This window comes from Cricetulus griseus, chromosome 2 (assembly GCF_003668045.3).
Source record: "Cricetulus griseus strain 17A/GY chromosome 2, alternate assembly CriGri-PICRH-1.0, whole genome shotgun sequence".
Lineage (NCBI taxonomy): Eukaryota > Metazoa > Chordata > Mammalia > Rodentia > Cricetidae > Cricetulus > Cricetulus griseus.
This window is the reverse complement of record NC_048595.1, coordinates 186,153,970-186,179,332: the sequence shown is the minus strand read 5'-3', so window position 1 is coordinate 186,179,332 and position 25,363 is coordinate 186,153,970. Positions and strand designations below refer to the sequence as shown.

The 25,363-nt window shown below is 37.9% G+C and overlaps 1 protein-coding gene across 2 annotated transcripts; it reads left to right on the top strand.

Annotated features, from left to right (window-relative positions):
- The first annotated feature begins 554 nt into the window (after window positions 1-554).
- On the top strand, window positions 555-25,363 carry Srfbp1 (serum response factor binding protein 1). 2 transcript variants are annotated; one of them, XM_035440148.1, is made up of 9 exons: window positions 567-689; window positions 8,153-8,277; window positions 8,624-8,712; window positions 9,981-10,053; window positions 16,536-16,607; window positions 21,352-21,433; window positions 22,105-22,822; window positions 23,965-24,002; window positions 24,428-25,363. In XM_035440148.1, exons 3-9 carry the CDS (start codon window positions 8,633-8,635, stop codon window positions 24,610-24,612), a joined length of 1,248 nt encoding a protein of 415 aa, XP_035296039.1. In that variant the 5' UTR covers window positions 567-689; window positions 8,153-8,277; window positions 8,624-8,632; the 3' UTR covers window positions 24,613-25,363. The 2 variants fall into 2 exon arrangements, with proteins under 2 accessions (XP_027256687.1, XP_035296039.1); XM_027400886.2 differs by lacking the exon at window positions 8,153-8,277 and having other exon boundaries at window positions 555-689.

Sequence of the window (25,363 nt, the reverse complement as noted above, 5' to 3'; positions counted from 1 at the left end):
TGGCCACTCCTAGAATATGTAATAGTTGATCTAATTCCGAGTTCTTGTGTAAATTTCTTAAGCCTACAGAACCAGTTCTTCAAAAAAGTTTTTACAGGAAGTGGCAAATGCTCCTCTTTTACTTCAAATACCCCGTTTACCAAAACTCAACCTTTCCACATATTCGTGCCTCGGCCACTAGGAAACAAAAGGCTTTGAAGCTCTTATCAAGATGTCCTTCTTGAAAGAGCAAAAATCTCTACAAGCGTTAGATTTTAGAATAACAAAATGGGCAACTCAAGTGCTTGATCTGTTCAGGAAAACGTTCTCCTCTCCTCCTCGGAAAACTAAAACGCAGCACAGAGGAACAATCAGCGGGAAAAATTACTCTATTCTGCAAACAGTTTATATCACGCCCACTGGAGCGTTCACTCGCCCGGTTTCCAAGGAAACGCTCGATTTCGGCCCCTAGCCAACGCGCCGGAAGCCGCCCTTCCATTTCCGGTGCTGACGGAAGGTCCCGAGTCTTTTTTTTCTTTTTTTGCGTCTGCGCGCTGGGCGGTGAGTTTTGGGCGGAAGAGGCCGCCGTCAGTGGGCGTTCCTACGCAGCCGCGGTGTAAGCGCCCAGCGTTCACGTGCCGGAGATGGCTGCCGACCCTCTTCCTCCGTCTGCAATGGCTCAGCCAGGGACTCTGAACCTCAATAACGAGGTGAGTGCTGCGGGACGGGGCTGTGGGGTGTGGGGCTCCCTCTCAGCCTCCGCGGCTCCCGCAGCGCGGGCAGCGGATGGGATACGGGGCTCCGGGAAGGCGGAGCGCGGCCGGAGACGGGAGCCACGCGCGGCGGGTCGGGTCCCTGGTCGCAGGCTCCGCACGCCTCCGTCCCTGCGACGGTAGGGAGGTCACTCAGTGTACGGTCACTTTTCATTGTTCTCTGTAAGATGAAACCCGGAGTACACTCCTCGTGAGATTGTATGATTTAAATTTACGGGGGTGTCTGCTTAGTGCCTGGCCCTAAGTAAGCTCTCAGTAAACCTGCTTTCTCTCGATTGTCAGATAGGAAGGGAAGACAGTTTGTCCTAAAGGTGACACAGATCTTGGATGAGCATTTTTGCACGCCCGACACCTTGTTTCTTTTCTCCTGGTCTGTTTCCATTACCGCTGAACGTCAAGAGCCGTTTGTACTCGCTGTCTATCCCCAGTTTCTGTCCCTGGTTTCGTGCTTCGTTTCCAGTCTCGCAGCCACCTCTTCTGTAGGGTGTTAGCCTTGCCAGACTACCATGAGTTTTCAGTATATGCTTTTACCAACTGTTTTATAGCATCCTACGAGAGTAAACTTTGAAGGGCAGGGATCGAATGGACACCTCACAGCTAAATGGAGTAAAAGAGTTCTTTGCCCTGTGTGTCATTTATATGCAGGTCACTGTTCCGATTACACAGCTGAGTAGGATGCCCTTTGCTGCTGTTGTTTTCTTTTCCAGTAGCCTATGGTAGAGAATAAACGAAGATTCCCACCCCTCCAAATAATAGTGCAGACGTTTTTGAAGGAAGCATCATCAGATAATCTTTGAGGATCTTATCCAGGAATGTAGATAGTAATTCTGTAATGTATTTGAAGGCCTTGCAGGCATAGGGACTCTTCTAAGATGAGACAAGTTGGTGGTAGGAAACTCTGAATGATAAAGGGCTAGAAAATATTCACTGATGAGAATTAACAAATATGTCACTATCGTGGCAGATTGGAGTCTTCCTTCAGTAGGCAGTGGGGGTCAAGGTATCAAAGAGGGAGGAACAAGATACTTCGAATTTACTGACTTTCCACTCATTTAAATGTGTATTTTTGTGCAAGAAAACTGTTGGTGAGGTGTTTTTTAAGTTATATATGATCTGTGAAAGATCATAAGTTAATTGTCCTTGGACAATTCCACTTAGGTCCAGTTTTGATTTCAAGGATTATACTGTCAGGGAATCAGTCAAGTAAGGTTCCTTTTCCATTTCAGTAATTTGTAGGCTTTTTCAAAATAGCTAAATATTATCATTAGAAAGAATTCACTAATTGACTTTAGCTAGCATGCTTTCTATGATGTGATCACCTGTTTCTGTCGTGTGTGCATGTGGGGGTGTCCCCAGGAACATATGTATGCTCTATAAATGTTTTCTGGGTGACTGGATGGATTTTTCAAACCAGAAATCATACATACCCCAAATTTAAATTTGTTCTCATAAATACAGGATAAAGAGGACAGAAAATAGTGGAAATGTTGATGGTATCGTTAAGGTCAAAATTAGAATACAAATGCAGTCATGAATTGCTAATGGTAACATGTTTTAAAATACATGGCATTAAGTAGTTTTGCCCTTGAACCACAAAACCTAAATGTCTATGACATTACTGTCACTAGCTCTGTGTATGTTCCTCCAAAGTTTATGTGGCACATGACTCTACTGACAGATCTACATAAAAGTTGAGAAACATAGCAAAAGAAGGAATAAAGATGACTGCCTAGAAAAAGCTCATCAAACATGACTTTTTTTTCACAGCAACTTGACAACAATTTACACAAAAGAGAAGCACATTTAGACAGTTCAAGTTCACTATGTCACACTTGTTCTTGCCATTGCTGCTGTTAACAGTCCATATTATACCCCAAATAAAGCTGTTGAAGTTGACACTATTGTTCCTCAGTTTGCTCATCTTAACCTGCTGTTCAGTTCTTTCTTCAGCACAGATTTAGTCAGGTCATTTCCTTGTTTTAAATTCACTGGCTTGCTTTTGGATAAAATTGAGCAGTGTATGTCAGTCCATGTACTCAGCTGTATTGGCTTCCTTGTAGTCTTGCTAAAGGCCGTTTGCACACAGACCTAGAGTTCCTTCTCACTCGTCCTACTCACAGCTTTCTTAAGAAAACTTTTGATAGCTTTTATCCTTTGTGTAATTTCTAGAACCACTTAATTCTCCTTGTCAGTGTTTGTAATGGCATTTACATGGGAGTATATGTGTGAAAGAAAGTTCATGTATAATAATATAGTCTAGAATTATATCAATGTATCTTGTTTAATTTTAAAAGTTTTATAATATATTTAATTTACATCTGTCTTGTGAAAAAATGAAGCCTTTCAAAAATTGTGTTGAAATGAGAGGAAAAAAAAATCTCCAAATTTTTGGACATTTTTTTTCCTTCAGTTCTCATTAGAACTAGAGAAGCAAGCTTGCACAGTTGAAAGTATCCATACTATAGCAGTGGCTTTGAAAGAATTTTTAGATCTTTAAGTAGATTGATTCTACTCATCTCTTTCCATGGCCAAATATATGTAAGATTGGGGTTGGGGTATGGCGGTTTGGTAGAATATTTCCCATTGAAACTCCCTAGAAAAAAGTGATGTGATTTTACAATTTGATATAAAATAACAAGTCTATTGAATTTCTTTTAAGCTAGTAGTGTAATGTGAGCTCCTTCATCTGTGGTTTTGATTTTTGTTGTTTTGATTATATGAGATAACTCTAGTTAGAAGATGTAGTTGAAAACGTTCAGAAGTAATTTGTGAGTTCACATGTGCTGTAAGAGCAACATATGAAACTGTGTGCTGTGCGTGTTGTAATTTACCTCTTATTCTAGGATATGTGCATTATACATGCTACCACTCATTGGTCCCCAAGCCCTCAGTCTTCAGATTGGCTGTTAGCGTACCATAGTGCAAATAACCCATATTTAATAAATACTTTGAAATAGAAATTTTCACTATGGCATGTTACTATTGATTTATTCTATTGTTTTAAAATTTTTGCATCTACTCTATAAATAAAAATAAATATGCACACACAGGAAAGAACTCATATTTACAGGATTTTTGAACTACCTGTGGCTTCAGACATCTACTTTGGGTATCAGAAAATATTCCCCTTAAAGGAATTAGGGAACTGTTATAAAGGTAGAAGCTAGATGCCTAAGAACAAATTTATTTTCTTCCATGTATTATGAATGATAAGAATATCAAAAATATGTATGTGTATATGAACTTAAAAAACCTTCATATCATAGTTGCATGGTATTTGAAAATTATTGAAGTGATAAATCTGCTTATCTTAAAAAGACCACCAATTTGTTTGCTCGCCAACTGTTCCCATGAGTTTTGATAGGTGGCAGCATAAGCTTAGTAGTGGCTAAATTACAGTTAGTCACTTACCATTTTAGATTTTTTTAGAAATTCTTGTTGATGAACAGTAAGTTATTATCTAAATGACCAATTTAGAGTTTCCTTATGAAGGCATAATAAGGTCCATAACTATGAAATACTTGAAATACCTAAAATATATGTCCTTGTAACCTACTTTTATTTAAGAGTTCTCAGGATTTTGCTGCACCACACCAGGTTTTTGTTGTTGTTTTCCCCTAGCTTGGTGGTAATTGTTACTCTTTGGCTGTAGTTTTTCTCACCTATATGTCTCATTCTTTTGTATCATGTCTATACCTAGTGTATAGTATTGATAAACATTTTTAGGCTTTGAATATGTTATACTGTACTTTAGAAATGTCTTTATCCTTTTGTGTACTCTTTATACATAGTGTCTTGTGAAACATTTTCTGATGAATGGAGCATGGAAAGCATTGTGTGATCCTTTACTGGTGAAATCATGCCTTCTAATACACTCTCAGATGTAGGATTTTTATTAAAGATTGCAAAAATTTCCTCCCTAAGGACTATAGACATTGCCTTTTCTACCGGCAGTTTCTGAACATGCCTGTTTTCCCATAGCTGTGTGATCCATGTTTTATGATTTTCATATATCCAGAAGTGAATAATGTTGTAATGTATTCTAAAAGAACCACAGATATACTCAGCTTTTCCTAGTAACTATCAGTTTGGTTAAAGGTTAGTCTGATCCAAGTACATGACAAGGTGATGCATTACTTGGTGTTAGCTAATTTACTAAATAGCAAGAGTCAGTTCAAACCACTGAATTTTGTCTATGGACCATAGTATCAGAAACTTGTCATTGTGAATCCCAAAATATAGCTCTTTTTCTCACAAGTGTATTGCCACTAAACTTATAAGAGACAGTATAGTGGTTCATTAAGGACTGTTTGGAATCTAGAGAGGATGTTCATGTTGTAAACACTGTTCCTTGACTGCTGATCAGCAGTAGTGAAGTGTTGGACTACAGAAAGGACTTAGTCAATAGCTAGAGAACCCTTTGGACAGAATGCTTTTCCTTCCATGGTCAGCTTTTGCTTGTTTGGGGTTCCTTTTCTTCATTTCTCATCTTTGAGTTGGCTTTCTATATGTTAGGTGTTGACTTTATTGTTTTGTTATTTATCCAAGAAATGAGGCAGGTTTCCTAAATTTCAGGTGGACCTCACTGCAAGCACAGGTACACTCTGCAATGTGAACTTTGAATCTTCTAATGGGTTATTTTGAGTGCTTTCTTGGAATCATCAGTCTGAATAATGACAAGCTAGAGATGTTTACTTCACTTTCTCTCTTCTCTGTGTGTCTGTGTCTCTGTCTCTCTCTCACTATCTCCCTTGTGGGTTCAGTAAAGTTTATTGATGGTATTCAAGAAAGTGATCCCTAAGCCCCTCCCCTTCTTCTGGGGGTCTGAGCTGGAAATTGTGAGGGAGATGCTCAGATGTCCCTGAGTTGGGACAGGGACTTAGCAACTGGGTGCCTCTCTGTTGCTCTCGTTCTTGCAGGGATGGGATGGGTGGTCTAGCGTTCCTTACTCATAGGAGGCCATGGAGGCAATCAGGTCTACCACCCAGTTTCTATAACCGTATTCATTGTCATACCAGCAAATGAGCTTTGCAAAGTTGTTAATGAGAGCAGTGCCAGCCCCAGTATCAAAGGTAGAAGAATGGGCATCACTATTGAAGTCAAAGGAGACAACACAGTCCTCACTGTAGCCCAGGATGACCTTTAGTGGGCCCTAGGATGCCTGCTTCACTGCCGTCTTGATGTCATCATAATTGGCATGTTAGATCCATGGTGGACACATTGGGGGTAGGAACATGAAAGGCAATGCCAGTGAGCTTTCCATTTAGCACTAGGATGACTTTACCTACAATCTTGGCAGCACCAGTGGGCTCAGGGATGGTGTTCTGAAAAGCCCATAGCCATCATGCCATAGCTTCCCAGAGGGGCCATCCATAGCCTTCTGGGTGGCAGTGATGGCATGAACTGTGGTCATGAGTCCTTGCACAATGCCAGAATTGTTATGGATGACCTTAGCCAGGGGACTACTCAGTTGGTAGTGCAGAAAGCATTACTGACAATCTTGAGTGCATTGTCATACTTCTACTGGTTCATACCCATCACAAACATGGGAGTATTATCAGAAGGGACAGAGATGATGACCCTTTTGGCCTCACCCTTCAAGTGGGCCCCAGCCTTCTCCATGGTGGTGAAGACACCAGAAGACTCCACAACATACTTAGCACCAGCATCACCCCACTTGGAGTTGTCAGGATCTCATTCCTGGAAGATGGTCATGGCCATTCCGTTGTTGCCAAGCTTCCTGTTTTCAACCTTGACTGTGCCCTTGTTGAACTTGTCATGGGTAGAGTTATACTGGAACGTGTAGACCATGTAGTTGAGGTCAATGAAGGAAGCCCCCAACATGGCCATATCTGTTCACTCAAGCCTCAAGCCTTCACCATCGTGTCTCAGGGACAAGACTGCATTTCTCACTGCATGAGAAGATGTAGCTGTCTCTGGAACAGGGACAAGCAAAGCATTCTCTCTCTCTCTCTCTCTCTCTCTCTCTCTCTCTCTCTCTCTCTCTCTCTCTCTCTCTCTCTCTCTCTCTGTGTGTGTGTGTGTGTGTGTGTGTGTGTGTGTGTGTGTGTGTGTGTGTGTGTGTGTTCATTCTTTAGTTTTTGAGAATAGGTCTTGCTGGGTAGTCGAGTCTAGCCCTCAAAGTCCGAATTCTGCAGCCCCAGCCTCCAAGTGCTGGGTTCATAGGTATGTGCCACCATACCCAGCTAGTTCTGCTTGCTTTTGGTTAGAGAATTTACCAGTGTGATGGTCTTCTGCCACACACATGCAATATTTGCCAGCTTCTGGCTTTTTGCCAACTAGTGCCACAATTTCTGGATAACAAATGAATTGATAACTTTTAATGGCCTCACCAAAAGGCCAGGAGTAATGTTTTGCAAAAAATAAAGCTAAGGATTCAGAGTAAGCAGTTGAGAAAAATAAGTTTCCTTTTTATATAGTGAATGTTACATGCTGTAGCCAAATTCATTTTGCCTGATATTGAGAATGATAAAGAAAAACATGTTTGTTGTTGATATGAAACTGAGAGTATGAAGCATTCCCTTTGCTTTTAGAATTATTTATCAATTAATATCATGCCTACCTCTTCTGAAATTGGAGTTTTAAAGTTGGAGACTAGCTTTCCTGTAATGGGAATGTAACTAAGGACCAGCTCTGCCAGCTGTGATTTACTAGCTAAGTTTGCTATTAATAGTAAATGCTATATTATCATTTCATAAGTCTGCAAGGCTAAGCACTGAGGAATATGTGTAGTTTTAATGTATAAATTGCCACATGCTAGTACTTTTTTACAAATGTCTTAATTGTATGTTATATCATAACCTCCTGTTATGATTCTGTTTCTCAATTTTTAGCTTCTTTGTTTTATGTTTTGAAATAGTATCATTCGGTAGTCCAGACTTGCTTGAGACTAAGCATACAGCACAAGCTATGCTCAGACTTGTGCCGTCTTTCCATTCACTTCATCCGAAGCATTGGAATTACCCTCGTAAGCCACAATGCCTACCTTGTGCTCAAGAGACAAAGCAATAAAAGACTTTGGTTTGTGGATAGTGGTTTCTGTGGGTTTTTTTCCTCAAAGAAAAGCTTTATAGTTAAAAACAAGAAGAAACTTTCAGAGATGTTGCTGTATTCTAGTGGGGGAAAATGAGATTATTTTCTTTTCATATAGTATGCATCTGAAGCAGTGAATGAGCAAAAGGCGTGCTGTGTTTCTGACTGTTCACCAAGTATCTGTTGAATGTTTCTATATGCCATGTACTACATTAAAAGTTTAGAAGTAATGTTGAGGGGAGAAGATACATTAAACATAATTGGATTAAAAGTACAGTGTTATGGTTCTTGTGGTAAGTTGTAGACATACCCTTTAATTACAGTAGTAGGAAATTTGTCGCCTCCAGAAATGATGTTGAGCCAATCCGGAAGAATAGATGCTGACAAACCCATGGGAGGATACTTTCCTATCCTAAGGAAAGACTCAAGTAAAACAAACAGTGCCCTGAAACTTGAAGAAAGGTAAAGAAAGGTATGGCATCAAAAATGGTAATAATGAGTCTCTGATCTCAGAGGTCAAAGGGATTTCTCATAGAAAAATCATAATTTCGTATGTTCCAATCCCAGGAGAGTATAACAGTAAAATGCTAATTGCTGGGAATTCTGTGGCTTTGAAAATAGAATCCTAATGGTTCTCCTTCCACTCCTGGCACATGCATTTTCAGCCTTGTGTTCCTCCACTTGTAAGAAGTATGATTACATCAGTCTGAGCTGTTAAGCAGAGCATTGGTTAAACTGTAGACTTCAGTATGGAAGAACAATCAGAGTGTCTTTATTTCCATTAATAATCTTTTTAATTTTGTCTTTTTCCCTCAAAGGTTGTGAAGATGAGAAAAGAAGTGAAGCGAATCCGAGTTTTGGTTATCCGAAAACTTGTCAGGAGTGTTGGCAGACTGAAGTCCAAAAAGTTAGTTGTGTGAAGTAATAATCCTGTAACTAATAAAATGTCAAAAATATCTTTAATATTTATAAGTTAGAGAAATGGGTATGCTTTCAGCACATAAGTTTTCTGTCTAGAAATGATCTAGATGGGAGAGAACATGCTGTGTCCGCATGCCCTTGTGTGTTTGGAGCCTTTTTTGCTTAAGATACCAGAATAATTTCTTCCATTTTTAAGAAAGTTCTCCTTTCCTGTTTGCAAAGTGAAATTGCCTTCATGGTTCCTTATGTGTTTTATGTAACTAGAAGTTATTTTAAAGTGTTAATAAGTCTAAGATGCCTACCTTGAATCAGTTATGACTATTTTTCATCAGCCTTTTTCAGTATTTTGTAGAAGTAGTTGTCAGTTTATTATATATTGTGTGATGCTTTTCAGTAAAATAATATTTTTTATTTCCAGTATCATTAGTGTTAATGAAAAACTCTTTGTGGTTCTTAAACACAAGGTATTAGAAAAAGCCTTTAAATGTGTGGTTTGTGATTTTCTGTTTGTTCATAAATGTCCCAGAAGATAACCCTTCCTTCGAATTAAATAGTGAACATCTTTTTTTTTCTTTTATTCCAGAGAACAATTTTCAGTTAATAAAAGTATCTCTAGCCATTAGCGGTGTCTTAGGAGGCTTTTTATAACATGGGTTCCAGTTGGTCTTAATAATAAAAACCCAGAGTCAGATATAGGGATAACTGCTGAAAGATCAGAGACTCAAAGGAGCAAGCCACAGCCACACTTATACATCACCAACTTCTCAGCCAAAAAGAGAACAAGCTCCTGTCTCCGCCCTGCCTTATCACTTCCTCTCTCTGCCTGGCCATATCATTTCCTGTTTCCTCCTCCCAGGTGCTGGGATTAAAGGTGTGCCACCACTGCCTGGCTTCTATGGTTAAGTAGTGACTAGCTCCGCACTCTGATCTCCAGACAAGCTTCATTTGTTAGAGCACAAACAAAATATCACCACAACTTTTATTACATTAAATAGAGTCTTTGATGACAGGATATAACTGAACTTGTCATTAAAAGACTAGAGAAAAGCTACCAGTCAGTGAAATGATTCCAGGATAGCATGTCTTGTCCAGTTTCCAACACAGTGATAACAGGTATGTGTTGCACTGGGTTGAGAACAGCAGTACAGGGTGGAGTGCTTGTCTTGTAGGCTTTTCTCAAAAACTTAAAATGCTTAAAATCAAGACATGGCTCTAAAACTAATGTTTTCCTTGGTAATAATTGTATTTTTACAGGGGCACTGAAGATGCACTATTGAAAAACCAAAGACGAGCCCAAAGATTGCTTGAAGAGATACACGCCATGAAGGTAAGGATGTGTGAATATGCACCGTGTGCTGTGTTGCCTCCTGGCAGCCCATATCTTGTGTGCATGGTGCCTCTTTAAGGGTTCCAGGGTTGTTCAAGGCTTATTTGTGTGGCTGAGCTTGATGATGAGAGGCACGTTTGCAAAACTGCTACATGTGTAAGCTTAGATGTTTCCCTGTTTAAGTACTAGACTAACTTGAATTTAAATTGCCAAACTAAACTCATTTGTGTTTTATAGTGCCTCATGTCTAAGGCTTTTATTTTTATTGTTACTTAGGCATGTATTCTAAGCTAAGGTCAATAGTTAAAGGGTTCGTGCAATTTGGAAATGGGGGTGGTGATGCTGGTGGCTGACATCATGCTTCTCCTGTTGCCAACTCAATAAATTTTTATGTAGTGGTGTCAGCATTTTATTAGGTTTGTAGAACTTAAAATAAATGTAATGTTGGACCAACATGGCCCATATTGTTGTCTTCTCAGCCAGATTCTTCCCTAGCATAATTTTTAGGTCTTCTCACTGCCCTTTCTTTGTGGAAACTTTCATTTACAAAATGACATACCATTAAATGTCTGGAAGACGTTTTTATTGCTGAACTTAAAAACAACATTTGGTACCAGCAATTATCTTAATTGCAGGGTAATTTGTGTGTATGTTTGACTTTTATAGTTTGGTATAACTTTCAAGTTTGTGTTAGATAAAAAAGCAAAAAAGAATTCTTTAACAATATTTTAATTGAGTTAAATTATCAGTGCTTTTCACTCTTCCATTTTTAGAAATGGGAAAATATTGAATAGAATACAGTTATCCCAGTTAATATAAATATGGGTATGGGAAATGATTCTTTGGTATGAAGCACATTTACTTGTATTTGTCACTCCTTCTGTAGGACTATCAAATACATAAAATCCAATTGATAGACCTTTTCCTGTAATTTCTTCTAAGGATTAATCTTTGTAATTTTAGTTATTCACAGATTTTGAACAACTAGATAATTGCTGATTTCTCTGTAAGAGGAGTCAAGTACATATAAGAGACATGCAGTCTGTAAGGAGTTTGATGGATAACAAATGTCTCATTCATCTGCATTTTGTAATTCTCAATAATATGCTTTTGTTACTTAAGGAGTTGTCATCTCTGATCTATATGTGAAGCTTGTTTTCTGTTCTTTACTTTGATTAGCAGGGAAGATACAGTTACAAGGTTACTATGTCTGTATTCCCCCTATGTGAGAAGTCTTACTGTTACCCTAGAGAGCTACAGTTTACTAGCTATGCATTGAATTCATATACTTTATAGTATACATATTTGAATTCCTGGTGGGGATTAGGGTATTCTACTTTGGCTAGTCTGACTTTTCTTGCTTCTTTTGTTTTTAATCTCCTTTTTGTATTGTCTTAAACACAGCATTGCATCTAAATATAAAAATTCAGAATAGGATTACTAGATCAACTATATGTTTACTTAGCTAAAGTGTTTCATTTTATTTCTGATTCATGGTACTTTTATAGAATCAGCCTTTTTCTGAAAGAAGTAAATATACTTATCATTTTTTCAATTGAAAGGTCTTTCATAATTTTGTAAGGAAGTATTTTTCCATACATATGGGAGTATCAAAGAAATAGCCACAAAACAGTAGACTTATGGTCACAATTAAATTGGAGGATAACCTCTACTTACTATTTTTCCAGAGGAGTTTTTTCTTTGGCTCATATACTGCTAGACTTTTATAGTTGTGCTCATGACATACTGTCTTATACTTGCTTGGTATGATAATAGGGTATTTTGTTGCAAGATGTCATCCTCATGAAGAAAACCCCTTATATTTTTAGAAATGGGAGTAGTTTCTTTTTGGCCGCTGGGGAGGGTACAGGGACCAGATCTTTATGATTCTATAAAATGATAGGTTCTAATTTTACATACTATAAGTATGAGCCCCATTTCTGATGCTGTTTCTAATGGTACTCAGACTCTTAAAATGTCAGTGTGCACACTGGCTTCTGGAACAAGTTCTTTTTCACCGAGAGGCAACTTATCAACTTAAAGATCCTCAAGTTACTTATCTGGAGACCAAAAGATAAAACTGAAGCAAACAAGTACAACAAACTTGGCTTTTTATGTGAATGCTGGGGATTGAACTCAGGTCTTCATCTTTACATGGTGACAACATTACCTACTAAACCATATCCCCAGTCCCTGGCACCTTACCCTTACAGTACTGGTTCTGAGGAACCCTTCCCAGCACTGCCATTCTCATTCCAGAACCGTTGACCCTCAATATAGCTCATTATATTTCTTCCATGGTCTGTTTTCATGGCATCCCTACTAATAATTAGGGAGGATGTCTTAAGCTATTGAGTCAGATTACTAAGTTAATGTTCCTAACATATAGTGATATATTTGGCATATGGATGGCTGAGTGGCTTTTAATGCAGCATTTTTATTTACGTTGCTTTGGTGCTGGGATTATTCCAAATCCCCAGACAAAAGTAAAATGATACTAAATTGTTACTAAAAGGATTATGAAATAAAGTTTGGTTTTATTATTTACACGTGTTAAGTGTCAGAAACAAAAAGATAAAAAATTACCTTATTGTATAAAGTCACCTTAGTCAGTGCGCTAAGGCCATATAACTTGGTTTTGCATTGTTATTTGTGTGTTTTTGCATGTGTGAGTACATAGCAGATGTGTAGAGGTCCGATACGAGGTCAAGGGGATCAAAGTACAGTCTCCTGACTGAGCCATCTCACCAGCCTTCTGCATTATTAAAATGCAGGACTTTTCTTGTTAAAGTGGAACAAGATCCTTGAAATGATCCATTGGAACTCTTGGTTTTATGTGCAGAGATCAGTATATACTGCCCCCCTCATACTCAGGAAACACCATATTAAGAACTGTTTTTTTTTTTTTTTTAATTGAAATCCCAGTTTGCTTTCTGGCATGTAATTTCTTCAACTGAAAGTCTGAGCTTCGAATAGGCCATATTCCTAGCCCCTTAATATTGTTTCATTCTAGGTCCTGTAATATAGACATTTTGTAAGCATATGGTGGCCCTAACTTACTCTTCTAAATACAAGCAGATGTTTCAAGTATAAGTGGTGTCTGTCTTCTGAAACTTCTTACCTCTGGGGAAAGCAGGCCAGGCTTCAGGACAAGTTAGTAAACGCAAAATGTTCTTGCTGATTAGGTTTCAGTACACACCAAGATTCTGAGTAAAGAACTGATTCTGGAATTGATCCATCCAGATAAACCTCCTTCTCAATTGAGTAGGTACAAAAGATTTAAGAGTAGAAAGTACTGGGTGTGGGATGGGGGGTGGGGGTTATTTTTAATTTGATTTTTCGAGTTTTGTAATTCTGGAAACGTGAACTTTTCACCCTGTCAGGATGCGTCCTAATAACCATGAAAGTATCCAGAGCACTTTTCAGCTGTTAATGTAAAAATTTCACATGCAGATAAAGTACCCATACACATAAAAATAAATAAATCACCAAAAGAAGAAAATAAGAATTATTCCAAGTAGGGAAAAGTGCTCTAATTTTTAATCCTTGGCAGTGTCTAATGTTGTAGACATCTCCTGTACATGCTTCCCTTTTTCCTTTCTAAATCAGCCAAACTCTGTTCAATCTACTGTTTTTATCTGGGGTGAATCGGGGAGAGACGTGTTGTTTTAAATCCTCGTAACTGTTGAAGTACGCTATGATAGAATTTGCAGGGATGGGGAACAGCCCTTCTTCTGCTCATCACAGTCTAAGAGAGCATCCTACTTTTTTAATGTGTCTGATTAGTCATAAAATTGATAACTTCAAAATAAAATGAAAGCTAGCTGTCATTTCTAGGAAGCTCTTAAAATTTCATATTATATATGCAGGTTTTGTACATTTTAGTTTAAGACTTAGTGTTTGTATAAAGTAGATTTCTGATTTTTGCTGTCATAGTGTACTGTTCTGTTGGAAACACACACAACCAAAGAGGTGCTCACACCTAGGAAAACAATTTAGTTTAGTATCTAACATGATTTTAGGAAAAAGCCACAGTGAAGATACTAACTTAGAACTAGAAAAGTAAATATGAACTATCTAGCAATCAGTGTTCTGGTAAGTAGAATGCACTGTAGACAGAGCACATGGATCTGTAAGAGCATGGTGGGTATGGGCTTTTCAGCACTCTGTAGTTCTGGTACACTAAACTATACACTGACTGTGTGATGGTCATTTTTATTATTTCCTTGTCTCAGTTTCCTTCAGAATGGGTGTTGTGTCTCATTGTTTAGTTTCCATCTCGGTTCCTTGATGGTCATGTAATGCAGATGGTTAATTTATGTCTTTAATAAAGTAACTGTCATTGCTGGGTTATGGAATGAATGGAGACTTAAAGGTCTAAGTAGTGACTAAAATTGCAGGTGGCATTCCATTTTGAAGCATTTTTAAAAATATAAACACATCAAAGTTTTTTGAGCAATTGTGCTTTCTAAAATGATGAAACTGAAAGCGGAATACAGGAGTGGCTGGCTAGAGAGTAGATTGGATTAATATTGTGTATAGGAGATAGTGGTTTATAGATCTATCGTGCCTATGTAAAACAGATATTTATGAAACCTTTGTTTTTTGCATGTCTGTTCCATGACTATCTGAGTTACATACTAGTTTAATTAGGGTTTCTTTTGCTGTATAAAAAACATAACCAAAAGAAACTTTGGAAGCGGAGTTTATTTCACTTCCACTTCTACATCATAGTCTAACATCAAAGGAAGTGAGGGTAGGAACCTGGAGACAGGAACTGATGAAGAGGTCATGGGGGGGCCATTGCTTACTGGTGTGTTCTCTGTGGATTGCTCAGCCTGCCTTCTTATAACACCTAAGACCGTCAGCTCTAGTACGGTACTGGCCACAAGACAATCTGGTGGGAGCATTTTCTCAATTGAGATTCCTTTCAAAATGTTGGTAGCTTGTGTCAAGTTGACATAAAACTAACCAGTACTATTGGCCCCTTGTCAACTTCACACACAAATACATCACTATTTAAATAGAACCTTTTCTTTCTCATTTATCCCTAAGATGACAAGTTAATTTCATATAAAACTCAAATAACTTTAGAAGTCCTATAGTCTTCAAAAGTCTCTTTAAAATTCCATATCTAAAATTCCAGTCTCTGTGGACTCCTGTAAAATCAAAAATAAGTTAAACATTTTCTTATTTCAAGAGCGAGGAACCTATGGCATATGTTTTGCTCTGAACAAAGCAAAATCAAACTCCCAACAGTGAAAATAACTCAGTGTTCAGTGTCCGGGAGTCACTCACTATCTTTTTGGCTACTTCAAAGGGCTTGGGTCACTTCTGGGCTCTGCCCTCTGCAGCACACACACTGTGTCTCCTAGGCCCAGGCTGGCTCCATTCCTCAGCTACTGCTGTTGCTGCTGCTGTTCTTGGCAGTCATCCCATGGTACTCTAAACTACAGGGGTCTTCCGCTGCACCTGGTCTGCACTTTGACCAGTAGCTCCTCCTGATCTCTCCTCAGGGACTCTGACTCTGTCTCATGGTTTATTAATTTTAATCATGGGAGCTGTATGTGCATGTGAGTACAGTTTCCAAAGAGGCCAGAGGTATCAGATCCCCTGGAGCTGGAGGCTCTGGCAGTTGTGAGCCATCTGATATGGGTGTTGGGAATCCAACTCTGGTCTTCTGAGAAAGGAGTAAGTGTTCTTAACCACTAAGCCATCTCTGATAAATATGAGTATTTTGGATATGTGTGTGTGTGCACTTCTGTCCTGATACCTATGGAGGACAGAAGAAGGTACTGTATCCCTGGAACTAGAATGGTATGGTTGTAAGCTGCCATGTGGATGCTGGGAATTGAACCTAGTCATTGCATAGTCTGCCCATTTTAAATGACATCCTTTGGGCTCCTGCCATTTTTCGTGTGTGTAAAATAATGATCTCTACAACCTCCCTCCATTCCTCTGCTTTTTCCAGTTGAAGTTTTTCTTTGTAGTTAAATTATGGGGATTATCTACTATGCTTTTCTTCTGTGTCACTACAGTTATTCTTAACCTGCAAATTCGTACTCACCCACAAGTATTGGTAATAAGGTTACTTCTCCCAGGCTGAAGTTCATCTTTTACAATACCCCCTTACAAAGGGTCATATACACAGTATTCCATGGATTTCTGCAAGTTCAAAAGTATATTTGTTTGTTGTATTTATTTTTATATTCTTCATATTTAAAGACTTGCTGACTAAATATGAATCTTTTGGGTTATAGATTGTAGTCCTTGAAAATGTACTGAACTTGTGTGTTGCTGTAAGGGGAATCAAAGTGATACTTAAAGGCATTTGTTGTAGCCTTATATATTTTCTTAACAGTGGTAGGTATTACTTCTTCTCTGGAAGTTAATATTTTAAATACCAAGTTTCTTAAATCAAGACACAAAAGGAATTTAAATTACATTGTTCATAGATTAACTAGAATTGTTTACTATCACAGGAATTGAAACCTGATGTCATAACTAAATCTGCTCTTGGTGACGATATCAACTTTGAAAAAACTTGCAAAAAGGTATGTCTGTGGTAGAGATGAGGTACCAATGTGTAAAACACCTTACCCTGCCTCTAAATATTCTATAATTATCTCCCAGAATAAACCTTCGAAGTCTTTTTGCCTACTCCCTTTTTCCCATTTCCATTACCAAATTTTAATAGCTAAATACATAAAGTAGTAGAAAGTATAAGAAACTGACTTACCTCACTGCTAAAAGTTTGGAATTTTTTTAGGGGGAAGGGTCTTGGTATTCGAGTTTTTTCCCAGAATCCATCTCTTCTGTCATTAATGCCAGTGGCTTTGCAGTCTTAAGAGGAATGTACTTTTGTTTGTTTGTTTGTTTTTTCTTATTCTTTTGTTAAAAGATTTATCTTGCCCTCTGCCTACTTAAAATTCTGGTCAAGTAAGTGATATTAAGAATCAATTTCTACTTCTCGTTTTTCCATTTATTTATTTTTAAGAAACTTTTTATTTACTTACTTTTATGTGTATTGTTGTTTTTGCCTGCATGTCCCTGGAATTGTAATCACAGACAGTTGTGAGCTGTCATATAGGTGCTAGAAATTAAACCCAGGTCGTCTGGAAGAACAGCCAGTGCTCTTAACTGCTGAGCCGTCTCTCCAGCTCCTCCATTTATTTTTTTATGATTGTTTTTCATTTGCCATATTGTATGTTCACCAAAGACATAAAAATATTCTGTTTGGAATGCATCCATTTCTTTTCTCATCTCTATTAAAAAGAAAGTACAGAAGCAGAGAGAGAAAATAATGGCTCAAAAACTTAAGGAGCCATTGTACACTGAGACGGATTGTTGAAGTTATAGAGTTTATTACTAGAGTATTACTAGTATAGATAGGCAGATGTATGAGAGCATAATGGAGTCTCTGGGGAGAGTGCAGAGAGAGATATCATGGCAGGGTCTCTTAGGAGGACTAAGAACCCACTGTCAGGAGGAGGACTCTCAGAGTTTCTGAGGATGGGAGTGATTTCACAGCACAAAACTAGAGCCAGGTGCTTAGATGGTTCCCAGGTCAGGGTCAAGGATAGGTGTGAGGAGCTAGGTATCAGTCACTAATACCTCCTTTGATATACAGAGATCTGTCACATAGGAGTCTGTTAGTCAGGGTCTCAACAGACAGTGCCCTAGTAGCACTGAAGTACCTAAAAGGGAAAAGGTTGCTTCTGCTGCTGCTGCGGCTGCCGCCGCTGCCGCTGCCGCCACTGCCACTGCCACTGCCACCAGACTCTAACATTACATTATAGTAAACGCCCACCATGATGTAGAAGGCATGGTAGCTAGGGCTGCTCCATTCATGGCAATGGCTTCCTATGAGGCTTGCCTACATTTTGATGGATCCAGAAGCAGGAATAGTATGGATGGATACAGGCAAAACTGTACCTCCAAGCCCTCACTGACAGTGCCAATAGGCCTTCTTTCCCAAAGGATCTTTAACCTCCTAAAACAGCTTCTAAAAGGGACCAAGCAAGCTTGGAAGAAATTTCATATTCAAGATATAACATAGACCCAGTAAATTTAGATTTGGTCCACTTCTGGAAGTAGGACCTAAGGAAGCTATAATTGGAGGTTAATGTAAGCTAACAGAAGATAAATACCAACCCCTCAGTGCAGATCTAGCAGCAGGTTAAGTATTGATGAGCTCCTCCCTGTCAAGCAGAAAGAAATGCCAATAACTAAAAGCTAAACTACTACTTTTAACAATTTTGAAGAGTAGCATGAGTGATTAAATGTATTAGCATTTAAATGACTGCTTACCTTTCCTCAAATTACCATGTAACAGCCATCCATCTATCACATTTTACCTGTGCATGTCAAGTAGTTTGTGGCAAGCCTTGCTTAATTTCTTTATATATACCCACAATGAATAAAATTAGTTCTTTTGTTTTTCTCTCCAGTAGAAACACTTAATTTGTCTATTTTCAGCATTTAAGCTAGAAATCTTGGCCAGGCGTTGGTGGCGCACGCCTTTAATCCCAGCACTCAGGAGGCAGAGGCAGGTGGATCTCTGTGAGTTCGAAGCCAGTCTGGTCTCCAGAGCAAGTGCCAGGATAGACTCCAAAGCTACACAGAGAAACCCTGTCTCGGAAAAAAACCAAAAAAAAAAAAAAAAAGAAAAGAAAAAGAAATCTTAGCTGTGTTCATATGTAATATAATTGATATTTTAAAATGTTTTATCATCTCCAAAATATTCTTCAGGGTTTTACCATGATTCATTTCATCAGCCAAAGGAACTATTTTGCATTATCTTCCTAAAAAGTTTTACAGATAGTGTAAAGGAGAATTCCTGTAAACAAGCTGTGTCTGCAGGGTGATTGAATAAAACTATAGTGGTGTGGAGAGGTTGGAATGCCACAGACCCAGAGACTAATTAATTACTGTATTTTGGCTAGGTCAGTAACCCCTGAATACATAGCTTTCCCACCTGTGTCAGAACTGACATCCTGTGACTAATACACACAAACCTTTGGAACCCATTAATTTAGCTCACCACTAATTTGCATGAACCAAAAACTGAGAATGTGGTTGGATAGCTTCTTAAGCCTATAGGAAAGCTTCCCTTCTCTTGCTGTAACTGCCTTTCTGATGTGCTCACCAATGTATTTTAACTTTGCCTTGATTTACCAATTTCTTTGTTCTGTAAAACTGCAAAATGTCATGAAATTGCTTCCATGTTGGAATGTGGAATTTGGTGTTCTTGAGCCATGGTCAGTTAAAATGTCTCCAGAGTAAACTGTCTCTTACTCTAAGGTGAGAACTGTGCATTGAGAACAGTAACTTGTTGATTGATTTCTTTAGATAAAATGTAAAATTGAACTTAAGCCCAGTTTATTATTACAAGTGTTGATATTCATGGTCTTGCTTTAGCAGTGGGTTTACAACTTGCTTAGTGACATTTCAAAGAACTCGTGCTGCACATAGGTAAGCTTTCTCTTTTAGACACTTGTTTCCATCCAGAGCATATCTGAAGAATTCTTTTCAGAGTTGAATAATAAATACCTTTGTGTTGATAAGAAATACCCAAATGCCAAAATAAAATTTTTCCATTAAAAGATGAGGGTGTTTTCTACTTTTTTAATTTATTTGAAGTGGAAGAAACTGGAGGTGTGTGAGAAACCACAGTTTCCTGAGAATTTTCCATGGCAAACGTTGTGTCAGTTTTAAATAAGGAAAGCTGCGGTTTCTTTCATCCAGCCTAACCCTGTGAAGGCCTTGCTTGCAAGTGTCACCACTTCAGAGATGGCAAAGCCCTGGGTCACTGCACAGTAGATACATCACAGGGTCTGCTCCTTTTATATGTCCCTGTGACATTTTCTCAGATGATGTTTATCACATTCTGCTCTGGGTTAGTCATTTGTGGAGATATTTTAGCCTTCTAAACTAGTGTCACAACATTTAGTCAGTAAGTGTATAGAGGGAGTAGAGAGGGAAGGTCAGCCCTGCAGTGGTTCCTTGTTGTTTAGTTCCTGCACTGAACACATGCAAGTTTGAAAGACAGAGTGGCCAAGAGAATGAACCTGTGCCTCCTGCTTCTCACAAGCCTTTGGTTTAGATTTGGTTTTTTTTCACTAATGTTTTTATTCCTCCTTTTTTTTTTTTTTTCTGAAAAGACTTAAAGTGGACTTCAAATAATTTAGTGTGGAAATAATTTGCAGCTAAGTCACAAATGATTGTGAATTAGAGGAAAAATTTTAGGGACATATTAGACCAAACTCACAAAGTTGAGTTTGAGTTCCAGTTTGTCCCTACATAGCTAAATTAAATGTTCTTGAATCAAGTGTAGATTGTTGGTTTGTTTTGTAGAAAAAAAGTTCTTGGCCTATAGTCTTTTGTTAATATCTGAATTGTAAAAGTGAAGCATTGTCTAAGAAAAATCCTTTTTGTTGTTGATTTTTGTTTTTCGAGACAGGATTTCTCTACTAGCTCTTGTATACCAGGCTAGTCTCCAACTCACAGAGATCCACCTGCCTCTGCCTCCCAAGTGCTGGGATTAAAGACGTGTGCCACCACCACCCAGCCTAAGAAAAATCTTAATAAATGTTTTAGAAGTTTGAGATACTAATTTTACTTTCTTGTGAATAAAATTAAAGAATTGCTTGAAATTTTGTTAAATTTTACCTTCTTAGGAATAATCTGTCATGGCACTATTTTTATTCAAATTAAACTTTAACGTGTCCTGTAGTATGTGATGAAAGGAAAACTGGTGACAGAATCTTTATCTGAGTACTTAGAAGGGAAAATACATTCAGGAAATGGAAATTACTGTAGGAGACATGGGCAATTTAAAGGTCTCTCTTTAAACATGCTACTAGAGATCAGCCTGATCCAATGATGGAGCTAGGGGTAGGATATGGAAAAGGTTGGCCCCAGTGGGCATGTAAAAAGTAACAGGTGTCATGACATGAATGTTTTAATTTATAAACACAGTAAGTGCTACAGAATTCTATGTTCCTCTCGTAAAGTGTTAGTAACGAGCTAGGTACTGTGTTGTGTTCTGAGCATACAGATAGAAGGATAGAAGACATTCTAAGTTTTTTTAGTTTTAAATGGTAACATTTTTTAATTATTCAAAATCGGTTATATTTTGATCTTTGTCTTTACAGTAGATTACATAGATAATCTATCTATCGAGAATATTTGCAAATTATGTGATCTAACTAATACATACAATAGATTGATAGATTTCAAATTTCTAATAGTGCAGGTTAATTTTGATGTTATAAATTTATTGCTTTCAATTTGCAGCCAGATTCAACTGCTTCTGAAAGAGCAATTGCCAGATTAGCAGTTCACCCTCTTCTAAAGAAAAAAATAGATGCACTAAAAGGTATGAGTTAAATGACAAGTCAGGATGCTTAATGTATTTAGGTGTATGACTTTGGATAAGTGATTTTATTTTTTATAAATATTTAAAGTATATAACTCTGGACATGTTTGCAAGTATGAAAGATGTTTGATATAAAAAATTAAATCTGTATTTTTTCTAAATTTTAAAATGTATTATATGTAGTGTTTTATAAAATATAAAGCACAATTATGTTGGATAGATAGTTGATGTGTTAAATTTTTATACAACTCATACTATCATAATTTTTATTTATCTTTTATAAAATATATTTATGAAATTAAGTGCTTTGTCAAAGATTAAGTACCTAAAAACTAATTATGCCTGAAAACTAATTCAATGACATTAACAGAAAAATTAGTGTTGTCATTTTGTTTTCAGTGATATTTTTACTGTTCTTTATAATTCAGAAACATGAAGAAAATAATTTTCATTTTGCAGTTTAAGCTGGATATCTCCTAGTGTACTTTATGAATTTGGCATTTGTGTAATGAAAAGATTTCTTTGTAAGCTCATATTCCTGTTCCATACATACTGTAGATTTCTAGTTGTCCTCTTAAATGTTTCCACATAGCTAAAGCAGTACTGTGTGGGGACAGTGACACTTTGTATGTGCCAGTGCTGAGACAAGTCTTGCACTATCTTCCTTGCAGCTGCTGTTCAAGCCTTCAAAGATGCAAGACAGAATGCTCCTGAGGCTGAGTCATCAAAGAATGCTTCAGAGGAAAGCCAGCATAAGGACACTCTCTGTTCAAAAGATGATGCAAGCGAGTTACAGCATCCTGAGAGAACTATTGTCAGTGAGCAGAAAGGAAAAGATGCCAAAACAGTAGCAAAGAAAGCAGTACATGATTCAAAAGAAAAATTGGCCACGATAGAACATGGACCCAAAGCCGTGGTCACTCCATGTTCTCCAGGGATGCCTGCAGGAAAGGATGCTGTGGCTACCTCTGCACACTCACAGAAGGCACCTGCAGACTCAAAACGGACTGCCTTAACTGAAACCACAAAGAAAGAAAGGGAGAGCACCCTGGGTGAGAACAGTGGCAGTGAGGAAGAGGAGAGTGAGGAGGAAAAGGAGTACTTTGATGATAGCACTGAAGAAAGATTCTACAAACAGTCTTCTGTGTCTGAGGATAGTGACAGTGGTGATGATTTCTTCATTGGAAAAGTCCGACGTACAAGAAAGAAGGAAGGGGGTGTCCGGTCCTCAGCTAAGGAACACAAACCCCTCCAAAAGGTGTCACCCAAAACATATACACTTGATCCTGATTGGGATTTAAGAAATGATAAACACAAGGGAATTCCAGACGCTAGGAAGTTAGAATCTGTGTTTTTCCACTCTTTATCTGGACCTAAAAGCTCCAGGAGGTAAGGACATGTTTTTATTCTGAAATGATTTAGTTCATTTTTGTTTACTTTATGAAGTGGCTGCATATCCTTGCACTATGACAGAAACTCCTCATGAACCTGCTTTGTGTCTGCCATGCTGAGTTTGGCCTGGTGCTCTCTCCGTCTTCATAATTAGCATGTTAAATACACATACAGCAGTGACACTGCCCAGCTTCTGAAGAGATGGTCTGTTACAGCCCAGTGACATGCATGCCTGGGGAATATAGGTTTTGTTCTTCCCATTCAAAATTTAAAATTTGGGATATTTTTTATGAAAAACATCTGTCTCAATAAACAGAATTTTTGGATGGATGTATAACAACCCACTACCATTCCAAACCTGGCTCCTTCCCATGTTTTAGTGCATGAGGCTGCCTTTCTACAGACGACTTTACATTGGGATGTTGCTCTTCATCTCTGCCGATAGCCACTTCTCACAGCTGATCTTCTATAAAGTTTCATTTCATTCATCACTTTTGTCTGATAGGGAATACTGACACATTTTAACGTAGAGGCTGTGACTGGCTGGTATTTTCCATAATGACCCTTTTTTCTGTGTTATTTATTGGTCAGAGATATTCTTTAATAAAATAATACAATGTAAATATTTTTCCAAACCTGGCGTAGAAAAGAACTTCAACTTTGTAGCCTTGAGAGTAATTAGAATATTTACCTACAACTTTAATAAAGCCTTGAGAGTAATTAAAATATTTACCTATCTGACTCAGTCATAACCCAAAAGGTTTCAAGGTTTTTCTTGGTTCTGCACCAAAATATGGGTGTTAATTTTCATTATGTGTAAATCATTCTCCCCTTGAGAAAATGTTTGAAGTTCTTTATATAGACAGTGTCCAAGAGCAAGATAGCCAAAATGGATTGTTTTCCACTGAACAGAAGTCCCTATGTGGGTGGAAAGAAAAGAGGGTGGGTGTGTGTGGGTGTGTGGGTGTGGTCACATTGAAATTGAATGACTGTTTAGCTGCATCATGGATCATTTTGTTTTATTGGCTGTTAGTGGAGTGAGCAAGTGGATGCATTTTGAGGGTGAGCTTACATGCACTCAGTCATCAGCAGATTTGTTTTGTCTTCTAACTCCTAATGTTGTTTTTTCTTTTCTTTAGGGATTTCAGAGAACAGGCCCCAAAGAATAAAACTCCAGGTGTGTACTAATGTCTGACAGGCTGACAAGCAGTACTTTGCCACAATGAGAGGATGAAAATTGTCATCTCCTGATAGAATTACTGAATTGTGTACCCACACAAGTCGAAATGGAGCATCTGATCATTATCAACATCATTTTTATTGGTTCATTTTGGCTTGTTTTGTCTCCTGATGTTAGTAGAACTGCTTGCTCTCTTGATGTTACTGTAAGAAAGATAGACTGACTCAGTAAGAATCTGCTTACTTTGGGTGAGCTCCAAAGTTAGCTCCTCGTATTATTAGTCTTTCGCACGAAGCTGTTTTCTCTTGGGCGTTAGCTGTAAATTGTGAGATACTTTGAGATTCTCCTTCAGTGAATGATGTAAAGAGATGCAGTCTGTCTTGCCCATATATTTAGTTGTAATTTTTGCTTTGTCTTCCCAGACTTTGCAGAAAATGAACCTCCAATCAAGAGTCGGTTTACAAAGAGTGCACGAAGAGGGTTTGAGAGTGTGAAGCAGCAGACTCATGCTCCTCTGCATCCTTCCTGGGAAGCGAGCAGGAGGCGGAAAGAGCAGCAGTCCAAAATCACTGTGTTTCAAGGGAAAAAAATCACGTTTGATGACTGATTGCTCATTGTCTTTTGAGCTTTCTGTCAAAATTTTTGTTGTTTTTGTTTTTAATTAGCCTATTATTTAAGTCTCTTTGAAAGAGTTTTCCTTTTTTGTGTGAGTTCGGGGAATGTTTACATAATCTTTTATAGGTCTCTAAATTTGATTTTTAAGAGTGCTTGCCCCATATTATTTCTTATACAAAATAATTTAGAGGTTACAGAATTTTTTTTCTGTAATTTGTTTTCTTATCCATGATTATGAAATATATTTCACTAGTTAAACTTTGCCTATTGCCTTGAAAATAAGGCAAAACAAGGCTAATGAAATGGTTCACGTGCTGCAAAGCCTCATGACCTAAGTTTGACCCTGGAAGTTCCCATGATGGAATGATAGAACCAGTTCACAAAACTTGTTCTCTGCACATGCACAGTATGGCACATGCATGTGTATACATGCACTCTCACACACAAAATAATGTCATAAAATTGTTAAGATACTTAAAATAATGGTGAAAAAATGAATCATGACTACTTAAAAATACATCATCTTTGTTACAAGTTATTTTTTAAGCAAAACGAATAGTAATTTTCATTGTGCATATAACTAATATAAATTAAATATTAATTTTTCATGGTTGTGGTTACTTGTGATCTTACCTTTGTAGTGTTTAAGTAACTTGCTATGTATAGGATCCAAAAGTTGAGTTCTATATTATATACCCCTGCAATAAGTATTTCCGTTAAATGAAGAAGAATGGCGATCTAGA

Excerpts from the sequence above, each read along its gene's own strand:
- Srfbp1 (XM_027400886.2), top strand. The coding sequence starts at position 624 with ATGGCTGCCGACCCTCTTCCTCCGTCTGCAATGGCTCAGCCAGGGACT. Across the intron at positions 16,608-21,351 it reads TTGAAAAAACTTGCAAAAAG|CCAGATTCAACTGCTTCTGA; the intron begins GTATGTCTGTGG and ends TTCAATTTGCAG. Across the intron at positions 24,003-24,427 it reads CCCAAAGAATAAAACTCCAG|ACTTTGCAGAAAATGAACCT; the intron begins GTGTGTACTAAT and ends TTGTCTTCCCAG.